This window comes from Zeus faber, assembly GCF_960531495.2.
Source record: "Zeus faber genome assembly, chromosome: 6".
NCBI classification, from domain to species: domain Eukaryota; kingdom Metazoa; phylum Chordata; class Actinopteri; order Zeiformes; family Zeidae; genus Zeus; species Zeus faber.
In genome coordinates, this window is record NC_137201.1 from 35769848 (window position 1) to 35783390 (window position 13543).

A 13543-nucleotide genomic window follows, 5' to 3' on the forward strand; every position below is an offset into this window, starting at 1 on the left:
GTATTTTTCAGTGTACTGCTGTGTACTTGTGTCCACTAGAGGACTGAAAGTTCTCCTCATGTTGTTCTGTGGTGTTATCGCCCCCCGCTGGCTCGGAGGCTCATGGGCGGGACAGCTTTTCTTTAAGGAAGCCTCCGTGTGTGCAGCTAGAGGTGTTCTGCGAGGTGATGACCATGCAGCAGGCCGGCTTTGTCATGCTGATGGACTACCTGCAGAACAACTTCAGGGAGCAGCCCCACAGCTTCATGGGCCAGATCTGGTCATCCTACACCGGCACCGAGGAGCTGCCCAGTCCAGGTGAGTCCAGGTGCATGCTGGGAGCTACCAGGGGATGATGGGGGGCCCGAGGGGGACGGGTCAGGTAGGGGGGGGTCCAGGTAGGGAGGGTTCAGGTAGAGGGGAAGGGGTCAGGTGGGGGGGGGGGGGGGATCAGGTAGAGGGGAGGGGTCAGGTAGACGGGGCAGCAGGTGTGGGAGGGGGGGTCAAGTAGAGTGGGAGGGGTCAGGTAGAGGGGGAGGGGTCAGGTAGAGGGAGGGGGTCAGGTAGAGGGGGAGGGGTCAGGTAGAGGGGGAGGGGTCAGGTAGAGGGGGAGGGGTCAAGTAGAGGGGGAGGGGTCAAGTAGAGGGGGAGGGGTCAGGTAGAGGGGGAGGAGTCAAGTAGAGGGGGGGTCAGGTAGAGGGGGGGGATCAGGTAGAGGGGGAGGGGTCAGGTAGACGGGGCAGCAGGTGTGGGAGGGGGGGTCATTGTCAGGCTAACTCCTACCCCACCCGCAGTCTGCAGCTCGGAGCCAGAGAACACGGTGGCCGCGCCCCACAACCGCAGCAGCCTCCTGGTGATGTGGGAGCGGCCCCGCGCCGTCTACGACTCCACCATCGACAGGTACTCCGTCACCTTCCAGCAGGCGGAGCACCAGGACACACCCAGCACAGAGTACCTGACGGATGGAGACCAGGACGTGGTGAGGAGCCCCCTGGTGGTGGACCGCTGCAACAACACATCTAATCTGATGGAGGCACACCACACTCCTTCACCTCCTCCCTCTGTCCTCCACCTCCTCCTCCCTCTCTCCTCCACCTACTACTCCTCCCTCTCTCCTCCATCTCCTCCTTTACCTCCTTCTCCTCCTCCCTCTCTCCTCCAACTCCTCATCTCTCCTCCACCTCCTCCTCCCTCTCTCCTCCACCTCCTCCTACACAGCATGGTTGTGCGTTGCCGTGGTGATATTCTCCTGAAAGACAGGGAGCACTGAGTCCTGAGGGAAGGTGATGTGAATCACTAGAAAAGGGTTAAATGTACGTTTATATAGTTAATATTTATATAGTTAATATTTATATAGTATTTATTTATATCGTTTTTATTTATATCATTTTTATTGATATTTTATGTGTATATAGTATATATTAATATATTTTATATTTCTATTTATAAAGTTAAAATGTATATAGTTTATATTTATATAGTTCATATTTATATATTTAAAATGTATATAGTTAATATTTATATAGTTAAAATTTATATAGTTCATATTTATATAGTTCATATTTATATAGTTAAAATTTATATAGCTAATATTTATATGGTTAATATTTATATAGTATTCATTTATATCGTTTTTATCTATATATTTTATATGTATATATTTATATATTTTATATATTTAATATTTCTATAGTTAATATTTATATAGTTTATATTTATATAGTTAATATTTATGAAGAAGACGTAATGAGGTATTTAAATCTGAGGCGGTGCCGTCTCCTTCCATCTAGTTTTTGTTGTGGTCAGGTGTGGAGGGACGGTCCAGATTGTACCTGCAGACACATCCATCTTGAATTACCTGAAGCGCACGGCGTGGAGTTCCAAAAATTGGGAGGTGCTCACTCTGGTGGCAAATGGCCGTGCGACGCTGCGGCGAGCGCCACAATGACGTCATTTATGGTGTTCGCATAAATGACGGAGGAACCTTCACTAACACGGTGCTGTCCCGCCTTCCACCACCAGGGGGCCATCTTGCAGGACCTCTTGGCCAATACCAGCTACGTGGTACGGGTGGTGGCCGTCTGCTCCGGCGGTCTGCGGGGCCGCCCCAGCGACCGGCTCCTGGTCCGGATGCCGGCCTTCGACGGTAAGAGAGGAAGATCAATCGGCCGATCGGTCACATCCATCGACATTTAAGAACCAACGTTTATTTCCCTTTAAGGGCAGCACACACGTTAGCTGGTTAGCGACGACACCAGACACAGTTCTTATGGAGACCTTCACCTTCATCTTCATCTTCACCTTCACCTTCATCGTCATCTTCATCTTCACCTTCATCTTCACCTTCATCTTCCATCCGGAGGTTTCCGTCCTTTCTTTCCTCTGCTTTCATTTCCCCGGGTGTTTGGTTTTTCATCTCCTCATCTCAACGTCCTCCATGACTGAGCAGTATGTCCATGTGGCCACGGCGGCCATGTTGCTTCCTTGGAGTCACAGTAAGATCGTTGTGTTGGAACAGAATTTGTATTTTATAAATAAAAACACCAGTGAAACCAGCTGCTTCCTGTTTGGGCATCAGTGTGTGTGTGTGTGTGTGTGTGTGTGTGTGTGTGTTTGGGGGGGGGGGGGTTATTATGGGATGTCAGATGCTCATTACGCTCTCAAACCAACCTCATGCTCCACAGACCAGTGTCAACTGGTTTCCACAGGCAGGTAAGATCATCACCTGTCCTCCACTGTGTGTGTGTGTGTGTGTGTGTGTGTTAGTAGTTGTTGTTAACTGTGATGGTATCTTCCTCACACACACACACATATCTATAATAAATACAAATATTCTAATGTGTTTATTTCAGAACTGGATCCAGATTCAGATGAATTTGATGATGTAAGCAAAATATTTATTTCTTCCTAATCGTCCGTCCAGTGAAAGAGCTCTAAAGGTGTCGGCGTTTGGTAGTATCTGTAATACCCCCTCTCACCAACAGGGGGACTATGACACGGACCTGTCCTGGAACGACCCGCTGCAGCCAGAGGACTACACCCTGGGCTGGATGGAGTCCCAACCACCACAGAGTAGAACCACGGCCGAGTCCATCGGAACCTCCGACCTGGATCTGAGACTCACCACAGCGACCGCACATCAAACACTGCGCAGGACCCACGCACCACCACCAGAGGGCACTGTGGCACCAAAAACCCATGGGAGGACAGGAGGCTGGGGGGATTTCACCCCCACGAGCAGAGACCCAGAACACCACCGCACCACCCCCATATACACCACTTACACAACCAGCAGAACCACTCAGCAGGACTCTACTGTCCCCAGCAGAACCACTCAGCAGGACTCTACTGTCCCCAGAAGAACCCCAGGTTCCACCAGTGAGGTTCGAGTCTTGTCCCCCGCCATCACTCCCAGTCCAGTGCAGAGTAGTACTCCAGTCCTCCAGCACGGGGAGCATAGTCCGGCAGTTTTCCCAGAGTTCCCTGAGGAACCAGCTTCCCCCACCTCATGGACAGAAACCCTCCTGAGGACTCCGACTTCCAGCATGCCGTGGGCTCCGCCCACCGAGGCCTCGTTGGGTGGGGTTCTGTTGCCAACCTTGCGGCCGTGGTCCAATGGTGAGCATCCTGTCATCAACCCCCCCCCCCGTTGTGACCCCCAGACCCCCTGTCTGCATCCCCCCCTGGCTGCCACTCCCACCCCAGTGCTCCCCCTGGCTGCCCCTTCCAGCTTGCCTCCCTACCCATCGCCGCCCCCTGCCGTTTGGGAGGCCGATGTTGCGTTTGAGTCTGATGGTGATGTGTTGTCCAGTTCTTCTTCTGTGGTGTTTTTCGGGGAGTCCTCATCCATCAGAGCCACCCCCCCCCTCCAAAGGGACCCATCAGAGCTCTCTGGAGCGTCCCCTGCTGAATCTGTCCCGCCCTCCAGAGACTCTTTCCTGTCGGAGGCCGTGGACCCGCTGTGCTCCTGCTCTCTGGAGGCGTCGTCGTCCCGGTTGCATGGCTCTCCTGCGCCTCCTGCGCCTCCTGCCTCCTGGGAGTCTGCCGGCCTCCTCCTCTCCTCTCTGGATCTGTTGGTTGTGGACGGGCCTGTTCTCTCCTCTCGTGCCATCTCTCCTTCGTCCTCCTCTTCTCCCCTTCCCCACTTCCTCACCTCCCTCAGTGATCCCTCCCTTTCTGTTGCAGCCATGACTTCTGGCTCCGAGGACGGACCTTCCTCTATGTCCTTCCACCGCGCCTCCTCCCCACCTCCTCCTACTCCCGCCCCCCCCTCAACCCGCTCCGATGGAGCGCTAGATGCTAGCAGCGCAGCCTCTGGTTCTGCCCAGCTCCCAGAGTCTCAGGACAGGGCGGAAGGGTGGGGCGCCCCTCAGATCTCAGCCTCCGGAGAGAACAGCACCGACCAATTTGACCCCTCTCTGGCCCCCCCGCCCCCACCCGGCCCCCCCCCCCCACACCTCTCCGAGCCCGATGACACGGAGCAGCTTTCCTCCGCTTTCTACTTTGAAACTGAGAGCGGCAGCACCATGGAAATAGCTGACACAGGTTCCATGGTGCTTCCCGCCGCTAGCCCCTCCGCTAGCCCCTCCGCTAGCCCCTCCGCTAGCACCTCTGTTAGCCCCGCCATCGCCTGGTTGCCAGGCACCGAGGAGGAGAGCGGCTCGGGTCAAGGAGAGAATCTCTTTGACAATGAAACGTCGTCCGACTTCAGTTTGACGGAGCAAAGGGAGGAGGAGGAGGAGGTGGTGGAGGAAGAGAAGGAGATGGAGGCGGCAGTGGAAGGTAAAGATGTGGGAAATAAAACCTCCAGTAACCAGGACAAGCTCTGCCCAACGAACAATGATTAATCCCCATCTGTCCTTTCAAAAACAGCCACATCTCATGTTTGGTGTGTGAGTGAGAGCAGTGAGTTTGGATCTCATTGGTTCGATCGGTTTGAGGATGTGAAGGTTCAGATTCAGAGTTTTGGGTTGTTTTGAATTTTTAAAGCTGAAGGATTAAATCCTAGAATTGTGTCACTCCAGTTAATTTGGATTTCCCTGCGTTCTGGTGGCTGACCTGCAGTGTTAGCGCTTGCCCACAAGAGGGCAGCAGAGCTCCAGTTCTGATCCTGAGTGATTTGTTTTGCTCCACAACACGAGGAACTTCCTCATTAATACTGCAGCGTCCCATCCTGTGAACCACGCCGCCTGTGGAACGTGGAAGGTGCTGCAGTCCAACCCTTTAAAGTTCCTGCAAAGTAAATTCACTGATTTGTTTCTAAACACATTATAATGCTAAATTATGACCCGATAACGTATAAGAGGTCATACTTGGCGTGGCCCCGCCCCGCACACTATATAAAACAGGTCGGACCGTCGGAAGCAGAGCATCAGTAGTAAAATAAGGTAAACTCAGCTAAGCTAAGCTAACAGCCTGGAGTTTTGGATAAAACGCTATTTGAGGGATAAACAGTTGAAGTACTTGGCCCCCAATGGCAAGAATGTCAATGGCACCTATGTGCTCAGACAACCTTAAAGAGAACCGTCCCATAGAGGTCGGGTTTGCCCTGTCATTAAACATGGAATTTTCTTACTGCAACGTAAACTTTTCATGTGATTGGGTGTGGTTTCAGCATCTTCACCGCACACTCCCCCGGAGTTTCAGAACAGAGGGAACTGCCTTTTTTCACGATTTTCAAACCTGTTTTTCTATACTTGCCGATTTTTTTAATTATTGAAATGTGTCTGGGTGGTTAACAACACATTAATCTGTGGTGTGACAAACTCAGAAGATATTTATTGAACACTTTAAAGTGTTAAAGGGTTGGACTGGGAGAAGCCGCCATGTGGCCGCAGTGCTTGGCTCAGCACGAGCAGCTCAGCACGAGCAGCTCAGCACGAGGTGTCTGGTCGCTTTACCCATCGCTCTGGAACCTCCTGTCGAGCTGCTTCCCTGCGGAACCTCCTATCGAGCTGCATTGTTCTATAAACTCCCGTCGAGCTGCGTCGCTCTTGAACCTCCTGTCGAGCTGCATCACTGTGGAACCTCCTGATGCGCTGCGTCGCTCCGTAACCTCCTGTCGAGCTGCATCACTGTGGAACCTCCTGTCGAGCTTCGTCGCTCCGTAACCTCCTGTCGAGCTGCGTCGCTCCGTAACCTCCTGTCGAGCTGCATCACTGTGGAACCTCCTGTCGATCTGCGTCGCTCTAGAACCTCCTGTCAAGCTACGTCGCTCTAGAACCTCCTGTCAAGCTACGTCGCTCTAGAACCTCCTGTCGAGCTCTAGAACTGCGGTGGAGCACTGGTGTGTGATGAGCGTTGATGAGAGTTTGAATCCCGTCTGTAGACCGCTTGTCTTTTAGTGAGCTGAGAGAGAGACAGATCAATCAGACCGTGCTGCTTTGTTGAGTTTGCATGGTGAGACAGGTGTCTGTGTGTCTGATGCTGCGTTGTGTTTGAATCCCTCATCCCGTCAATCTGCCTGCCTGTTTGCCTGTCTGTATCTTCATATCTGTCTGTCTGTCTGTATCTTCCTGTCTGCCTGTCTGTATTTTCCTGTCTGTCTGTCTACCCGCATGTCCTCACTATGATGCTGCCATGACATCTATGATCTGTCTTCCTGCAGCAGCAATATAACCATAATGTCTGTCTGTCTCTCTTGTCCAGATGTCAGTAACAGCAGCCATGAGTCTCATGTCGGAGCAGTGAGACAGCACAAAGCTGTCGTGCCTCTCACTGTCATCTCCACGGTGACGGTGCTGAGTCTGCTGGTGCTGCTCAGCATCTTCATCTACTGGAGGTGAGACAGGTTCTGTTCCCTAGAGCAAGGCAGTAACACTGCCGGGTGGAGGGTTCTATTCCCTAGAGCAAGCCAATAACACTGAAGGGCGGGGGTTCTAATCCCTAGAGCAAGGCACTAACACTGTAGGGTTTGGGGTTCTAATCCCTGGAGCAAGGCACTAACACTGTAGGGTTTGGGGTTCTAATCCCTGGAGCAAGGCACTAACACTGTAGGGTTTGGGGTTCTATTCCCTAGAGCAAGGCACGAACACTGTAGGGTTGGGGGTTCTAATCCCTAGAGCAAGGCACGAACACTGTAGGGTTGGGGGTTCTAATCCCTAGAGCAAGGCACTAACACTGTAGGGTTTGGGGTTCTATTCCCTAGAACAAGGCACTAACACTGAAGGGCGGGGTTTCCAATCCCTAGAGCAAGGCACTAACACTGCAGGTGTGTTCTGGCCCAGGACCAGGGATGAAGCGAGGGGAGGCAGGTGGAGGCAGAACACGCCCAAACAGAACCTAAGGCACTTCCTGGTCCAGGATCAGGATCGGCGGATCCCCGGCAGCTGAGTGGCCTCGGGAGCCTGAACCGCCTGTCTGCAGCAGCGGCTTGACCATGCGCCCTTGGCCCGTCACAGTTCCCGAGAGCAAGGCACTAACACTGCAGGGGGGAGGGTTCTATTCCCTAGAGGTCTGCTCAAAATGCTTGACTGGGCATTGTTTACCGTGTGTGTGTGTGTGTGTGTGTAGGGGTGGGGGGGGGGATTTTCTCGAGGCCCAGTTTGTCATTTCTCTCTGTGAAGAAGAAAAAATATAAACAGATTCTTCGTCTCCACGTCTGGTCTTTGTTGTGTCGGACTCATGTTTCTCGGATTGAGGGTTCTAATCCCAGGTTCTAATCCCAGGTTTTAATCCCAGGAGGAAAAGGCGTCTGACAGATTATCTTGTAAATCAGTTCTAATCCCACGTCGTCCTGCGGCGACATGGTGCTCACTGGTCTCCACAGATGTGCATTTCAGCTCCTCTGGGATATCCCCACCTGCAGTGTTAGTGCCTTGCTCTAGGGAACAGAACACCTCCAACCTGCAGTGCTAGTACCTTGCTCTTGGGAATAGAACCCCCAACCTGCAGTGTTAGTGCCTTGCTCTAGGGAACAGAACCCCCCCAACCTGCAGTGCTAGTACCTTGTTCTTGGGAACAGAACCCCCAACCTGCAGTGTTAGTGCCTTGCTCTCGAGAATAGTAACATAATGTTTTCCATATTTCAGCCTTGACATTTGTGAGGAACAGGCAGCAGCAGGTTGTAATCCCTGCAGGAGGCAGCGCACGCTGTCATCCTGTTAAAAACATGTTGAGGATTAAAGGAACATGTTCTCTCCATGTCCCAGGAAGATAGACATGTTCCACATGTTTCTCTAAAACATCCCTCCATACACCCATCCCTCCATCCATCCATCCATCCATTCACCCATCTCTCCATCCATCCACCCATCCACCCCTCCCTCCAACCATCCCTCCACCCACCTATCCACCCATCTCCTCCTTATCCACATCCTGGAGGCAACATCTCAGCAGAGCCTACAGCAGCTTCCTCCATCTTTTCTTGTTCCCATGGGTACAGAGATAGAATCCCTCCAGGGTCTCCTCGCAGTTGGGCCAGTACACCCACAGAGTGGGGCCACAGGGTGGGGCCACAGGGGGCGTCCTGAGCAGATATACTACCTGAACTAGTTCCTCCCACTATCGCTAAGGCTCCACCTGTATCTCTGAGCACAGAAACCCTGTGGTGGACCCTCAGCCCCCCCCCCCAGGAACTTATTCTTTGGGTCTCTACAAGAGTTTACCACCAGGTGAGAGTTGGAACCAAGACTGACAGTAATGTTAAATTCCTCCACTCGGGGCAGCAGAGGGGACAAACACAGCGTCACACTCTGCCTTAAACCACCCCATTGCATGTTGGGATATCAATCTGATGAGACCAAGAGGACGACATCTTCTAAAAGAAGTGCTGCGCCCCCGACACTCCGGTCCTTGGCCAAGCACTTATATCAGGTTACCATGAAACCACAAACAGAACAGGAGACGCTCAAGTTCCAACCCTTTTAAAAGTGGGGACCAGCACCCCAGTCCCCCAGTTCCAGTCTATCAATACTGCTCCCAACATCCATGGCGGCCATAACAGCCCCACATCATGCGGGAGCTTCAGACTTTCTCCTGGAGCTTCTCCACTGCATAGTTTCCTGACCACCTCAGTGACTTCCACCCAGGAGATGATTCTGATCCCCCAGAACATGTCCTGCCCCCTCCACCAGGTGGTGTATCAGTCAGGTTTAGGAGTTCCTCAAAGGGTATCTTCCACCTCCACCCTTGTTGATTACACCCTGGGTGGTGTCCTGCTTTCCACCCTGAGCTGGATGGTACACCAGCAACTCTCTGAGCCTCAAAGTACTTCTCCATGGTCTCTGACCTCCTCCTACACTAGAACCTTCACTGCAGCTGCAGTCCTTCTGGTTCGTGTTGGTTCCTTCTGGTTCCTGTTGGTTCATTCTGGTTCCTGTTGGTTCCTTCTGGTTCCTGTTGGTTTCTTCTAGGTCCTGTTGGTTCCTTCTGGTTCTTGTTGGTGCCTTCTGGTTCCTGTTGGTTCCTTCTGGTTCCTGTTGGTTCCTTCTAGGTCCTGTTGGTTCCTTCTGGTTCCTGTTGGTTCCTTCGGGTTCCTGTTGGTTCCTTCTGGCTCATGTTGGTTCCTTCTGGTTCCTGTTAGTTCCAGGTCCTGTTGGTTCCTTCTGGTTCTTGTTGGTGCCTTCTGGTTCCAGTTGGTTCCTTCTGGTTCCTGTTGCTTCCTTCTAGGTCTTGTTGGTTCCTTCTGGTTCCTTCTTGTTCCTTCTGGTTCCTGTTGGTTCCTTCTAGTTCCTGTTTGTTCCTGACAATTCCTGTTTGTTCCTTCTGGTTACTTCCGGTTCCTGTTGGTTCATTCTGTTTCCTGTTGGTTCCTTTTGGTTCCTGTTGGTTCCTTCTGCTTCCTGTTGGTTCTTTCTGGTTCCTTCTGCTTCCCGTTGGTTTCATCTGCTTAATGTTGGTTTCTTCTGGTTCCTGTTGGTTCCTCCTGGTTCCTGTTGGTTCCTTCTGGTTCCTTCCAATTCCTGCTGGTTCCTACTGGTTCATGCTGGTTCCTTCTGGTTCCTGCTGGTTTCTGCTAGTTTCTTCTGGTTTCTGCTAGTTCTTATTGGTTCCTTCTGGCTCCTGTTGGTTCCTGCTAATTCATTCTGGTTCCTTCTGGTTCCTGTCTGTCACAACAGCACCCAGTCGCCCTAGTCCCAAGTCCAGGAGTAGGCTCCGGTCTTCCTAATCATGTCAGGGACACCAACCCTCCACCACATTAGAGTTACTCTTCCACGAGGGAAGCATCCTGATAACGACTGTTCTCTGCGTTTTTTACAACATCTTATTATTTTCCTTCATAAAGAGGAACTTCCTGTTGACCTTCGACCTCCTCTTTACAGGAAGTGCTTCCAGACGGATAATTTCTACATCGAAGACGCTGCTTCACCCGGAGTGGCTCCACCTGCTGCTCCACCCGGTACCACACACACAAAACAGTGCTGATCTGAACAGAGACTGATCTATAAATGTGAAGCTTTGACTCGTCTTAAGTGACCTGTATTATATTGAGTTAGGTTAAGTTAGGTTAAATTAAGTTAAATTACGTTGTGTTAGATTAGATCAAGGTAGGTTAGGTTAAGTTAGGTTAAGTTAAGTTAGGGTGAGTTTGTGTAAGATTAAGTGAACCGTGTTAAGTTAAATTCAGTTAGGTTAAGTTGGTTTAAGTTAGGTCAAGTTAAGTCAGGTTGTGTAAGGTTAAGTGAACTGTGCTAAGTTAAATTAGGTTAGATTAAGTTTGGTGAGGTTAAATTGCATTACCATAGGTTAAGTTAGGTTAAGTTAAGTGAACTGTATTAATAGGAGTTAGGTTAAGTTAGATTACATTAACATTTATTCATTAAGCAGATGAGACTAGAAAAATCAGAGCAGATATGGACCAGTAGAGCAACCTGGAAGTTAAAGCCTGATCCTGTTTCTAAATTCAACCAGATACTGATTCAAGATTCAAGATTCAAGATTTTTTATTTGTCACATACATATACATACTTCCATACATATATGCAGTGAAATGTAATGCAACGCACCCGGTGATAGCACACAATATGTCCTAGGAAAAAGTACAAAAATAAAATAAAATAAAAAGTAGAAAATTCCTTTCTAATAGACCGACTAACTGACACCTAAAACGTAATACAGTAAGTGGAATACTTATAGAATAAGATAAAAAATATATAGAATAAAATACAATAAAAAATAAATTGAAATAAAATGGAATAGGTTGAAGGAATATGGCTATGTATATACAGATATGTGCATTTAAAGTGGCATGTGAATTAAAGTGGCATGTGAATGTGAATAGTGTGAGGTAGTGTTTGGGATAATACAGCACAGTATACAACAGTACGGCGCAGCAATACGGCATCACGAACAACCCTGAACAGTGATACAGTATGCGGTACAGTATGCTACATACAGTACAGTAGGTAGTGGAGCCTAGTGCATGGCTCAGTTAGGACCCCTGGTGAGGTCAGCGTTGACAGTTCTGATGGCTTGAGGGAAGAAACTCCGTCTCAGTCTCTCTGTTCTCGCTGTGTGACTGCGGAGGCGCTTGCCTGACCGCAGCAGCTGGAACAGTCCGTTGTTGGGGTGATGAGGATCCTTCATGATCCTACGGGCTCTGCTACTACACCTCCTGGTGTATAACTCCTGCAAGGGGGGGAGGGTAGTTCCAGTGGTACGTTCAGCTGAACGCACCACCCTCTGCAGGGCCCGCCTGTCCTGGGCAGTACAGTTCCCAAACCAGGCAGTGATGTTGCCTGTCAGGATGCTCTCCACTGCTCCAGAGTAGAAGGACTTGAGGATCCTCACCGAGACCCGGAATTTCCTCAGCTGCCTGAGGTGGTAGAGACGCTGCCTCGCCTTTCTCACCAGAGTGTCTGTGTGAACAGTCCATGTTAAGTCCTCTGTGATGTGGACTCCCAGATATCTGAAGCTGCTCACCCTATCGACAGAAGTCCCATTAATCCACAAGGGCGCGTGCGTCCTCGATTGTGATCCACGCCTAAAGTCCACAATCAGCTCCTTGGTTTTGCTGACGTTCAGGTGGAGGCTGTTGTCCTGGCACCAGAGTGACAGGTCAGCCACCTCCTCGCGGTAGGCCTTCTCATCGCAGTCAGTCAGGCCCACGACCACGGTGTCGTCAGCAAACTTGATGATGGTGTTGGAGCTGGACCTGGCCACACAGTCGTGTGTGTACAGGGAGTACAGTAGGGTGCTGAGGACGCAACCCTGGGGGGATCCTGTATTCAGGGTGAGGGAGCTTGACATGTACTTCCCCACCTTGACCACCTGGGGGCGGCCTGTGAGGAAGTCCAGGATCCAGGTGCACAGCGGAGCATTCAATCCTAGCTCCATCAACTTGACAGCCAGTCTGGTGGGAACTATGGTGTTGAAAGCTGAACTATAATCAATGAACAGCATTCTCACATAGGCCCCCTCCCAGCCATCCAGGTGCGTGAGCGTGGTGTGCAGTACCTGGGAGACCGCGTCATCCGTGGATCTGTTCTGCCGGTACGCGAACTGCAACGGGTCCAAGGTGCGGGGGAGGGAGGCGCAGATGTAATCCTTAATCAGCCTCTCGAAACACTTCATGACCACCGAGGTGAGGGCCACCGGACGGTAGTCATTCAGGCAGGTTGGAGAGGCGATCTTCGGGACAGGAACGACAGTGGACCTCTTGAAACAGGATGGGACCACTGATTCAGCCAGGGAGATGTTGAATATTGTGGTGAACACCGGAGCTAGCTGGTTAGCACAGGTCTTCAGTACTCGCCCAGATATGCCATCTGGACCCGCAGCTTTCCTGGTGTTCACCCGCATCAAAGCCCTCCTGACCTCGTGCACGGACACTGAGAGTGCGCGCTCGTCCCCAGCGGTGTAACTCCAATTAGTCGGCGAGCTAGCGGTGCTGCTGCCAGACTCGAACCGCGCATAAAAGGAGTTCAGTTGGTTGGCCAGGGAGGCGTCCACACTCGTGGCTGGGGAGGAGCTGCTCTTGTAGTTTGTTATTGTTCGCAGCCCCTCCCACAAGCGTCTTGTGTCCCCCCCGCTCCATCTGCAGCTCCACGGTGTCTCTGTACGTCCGTTTGGCGTCCCTCACCGCCCTCCGCAGATTGTACGACGCCGCTTTGTAATTGTCCATGTTACCAGATACAAGTCCGTCGTTGTAAGCGGCCGTGCGCGCATTCAGAGCGCAGCGGATGGATTTATCAACCATGGTTTCTGGTTTGGAAATATCCGAACTTTCACCGTGGGAACGATTTCATCCGCGAGCGTAGCCACAAAACTCACTACAACCTCCGTAAACTCGCTGACGTCACTTGAACTTGCTTGGAACATGTCCCAGTCTACGTCAGTCAGAGCGTCCTGAAGCGCAGCCTCTGATTGGTCCGTCCACCGCTTCACTTCCCTCGTCATCACCAGATCCCGCGCGATCAGAGGCCTGTAAACAGGAAGCAGCGAGATCGCGGCGTGATCTGATTTCCCGAAAGCAGGAAGCGACACGGGCTTGTATCCGTTCTTGTAACGTGTGTAACAATGGTCCAGAGTTCTGTCTCCCCTGGTGGCACACGTCATGTGTTGGTGGAAATTCGGCAGAACTTTTTTCAGGTTGGCCCTGTTTAAGTCCCCAGTCACCACCACA

General features: G+C 51.3%; 1 protein-coding gene across 1 annotated transcript in view; it reads left to right on the forward strand.

Moving 5' to 3' along the window:
• LOC307232114 (receptor-type tyrosine-protein phosphatase zeta-like) overlaps positions 1-13543 on the forward strand; it is an 87022-nt gene that overhangs the window by 27456 nt on the left and 46023 nt on the right. Inside the window, exons 8-14 of the mRNA XM_080002995.1 lie at positions 147-297; positions 774-958; positions 2002-2125; positions 2832-2863; positions 2964-4689; positions 6628-6760; positions 10242-10318. Coding sequence (XP_079859121.1) covers positions 147-297; positions 774-958; positions 2002-2125; positions 2832-2863; positions 2964-4689; positions 6628-6760; positions 10242-10318 — 2428 coding nt within the window. The remainder of the gene's footprint in view (positions 1-146; positions 298-773; positions 959-2001; positions 2126-2831; positions 2864-2963; positions 4690-6627; positions 6761-10241; positions 10319-13543) is intronic.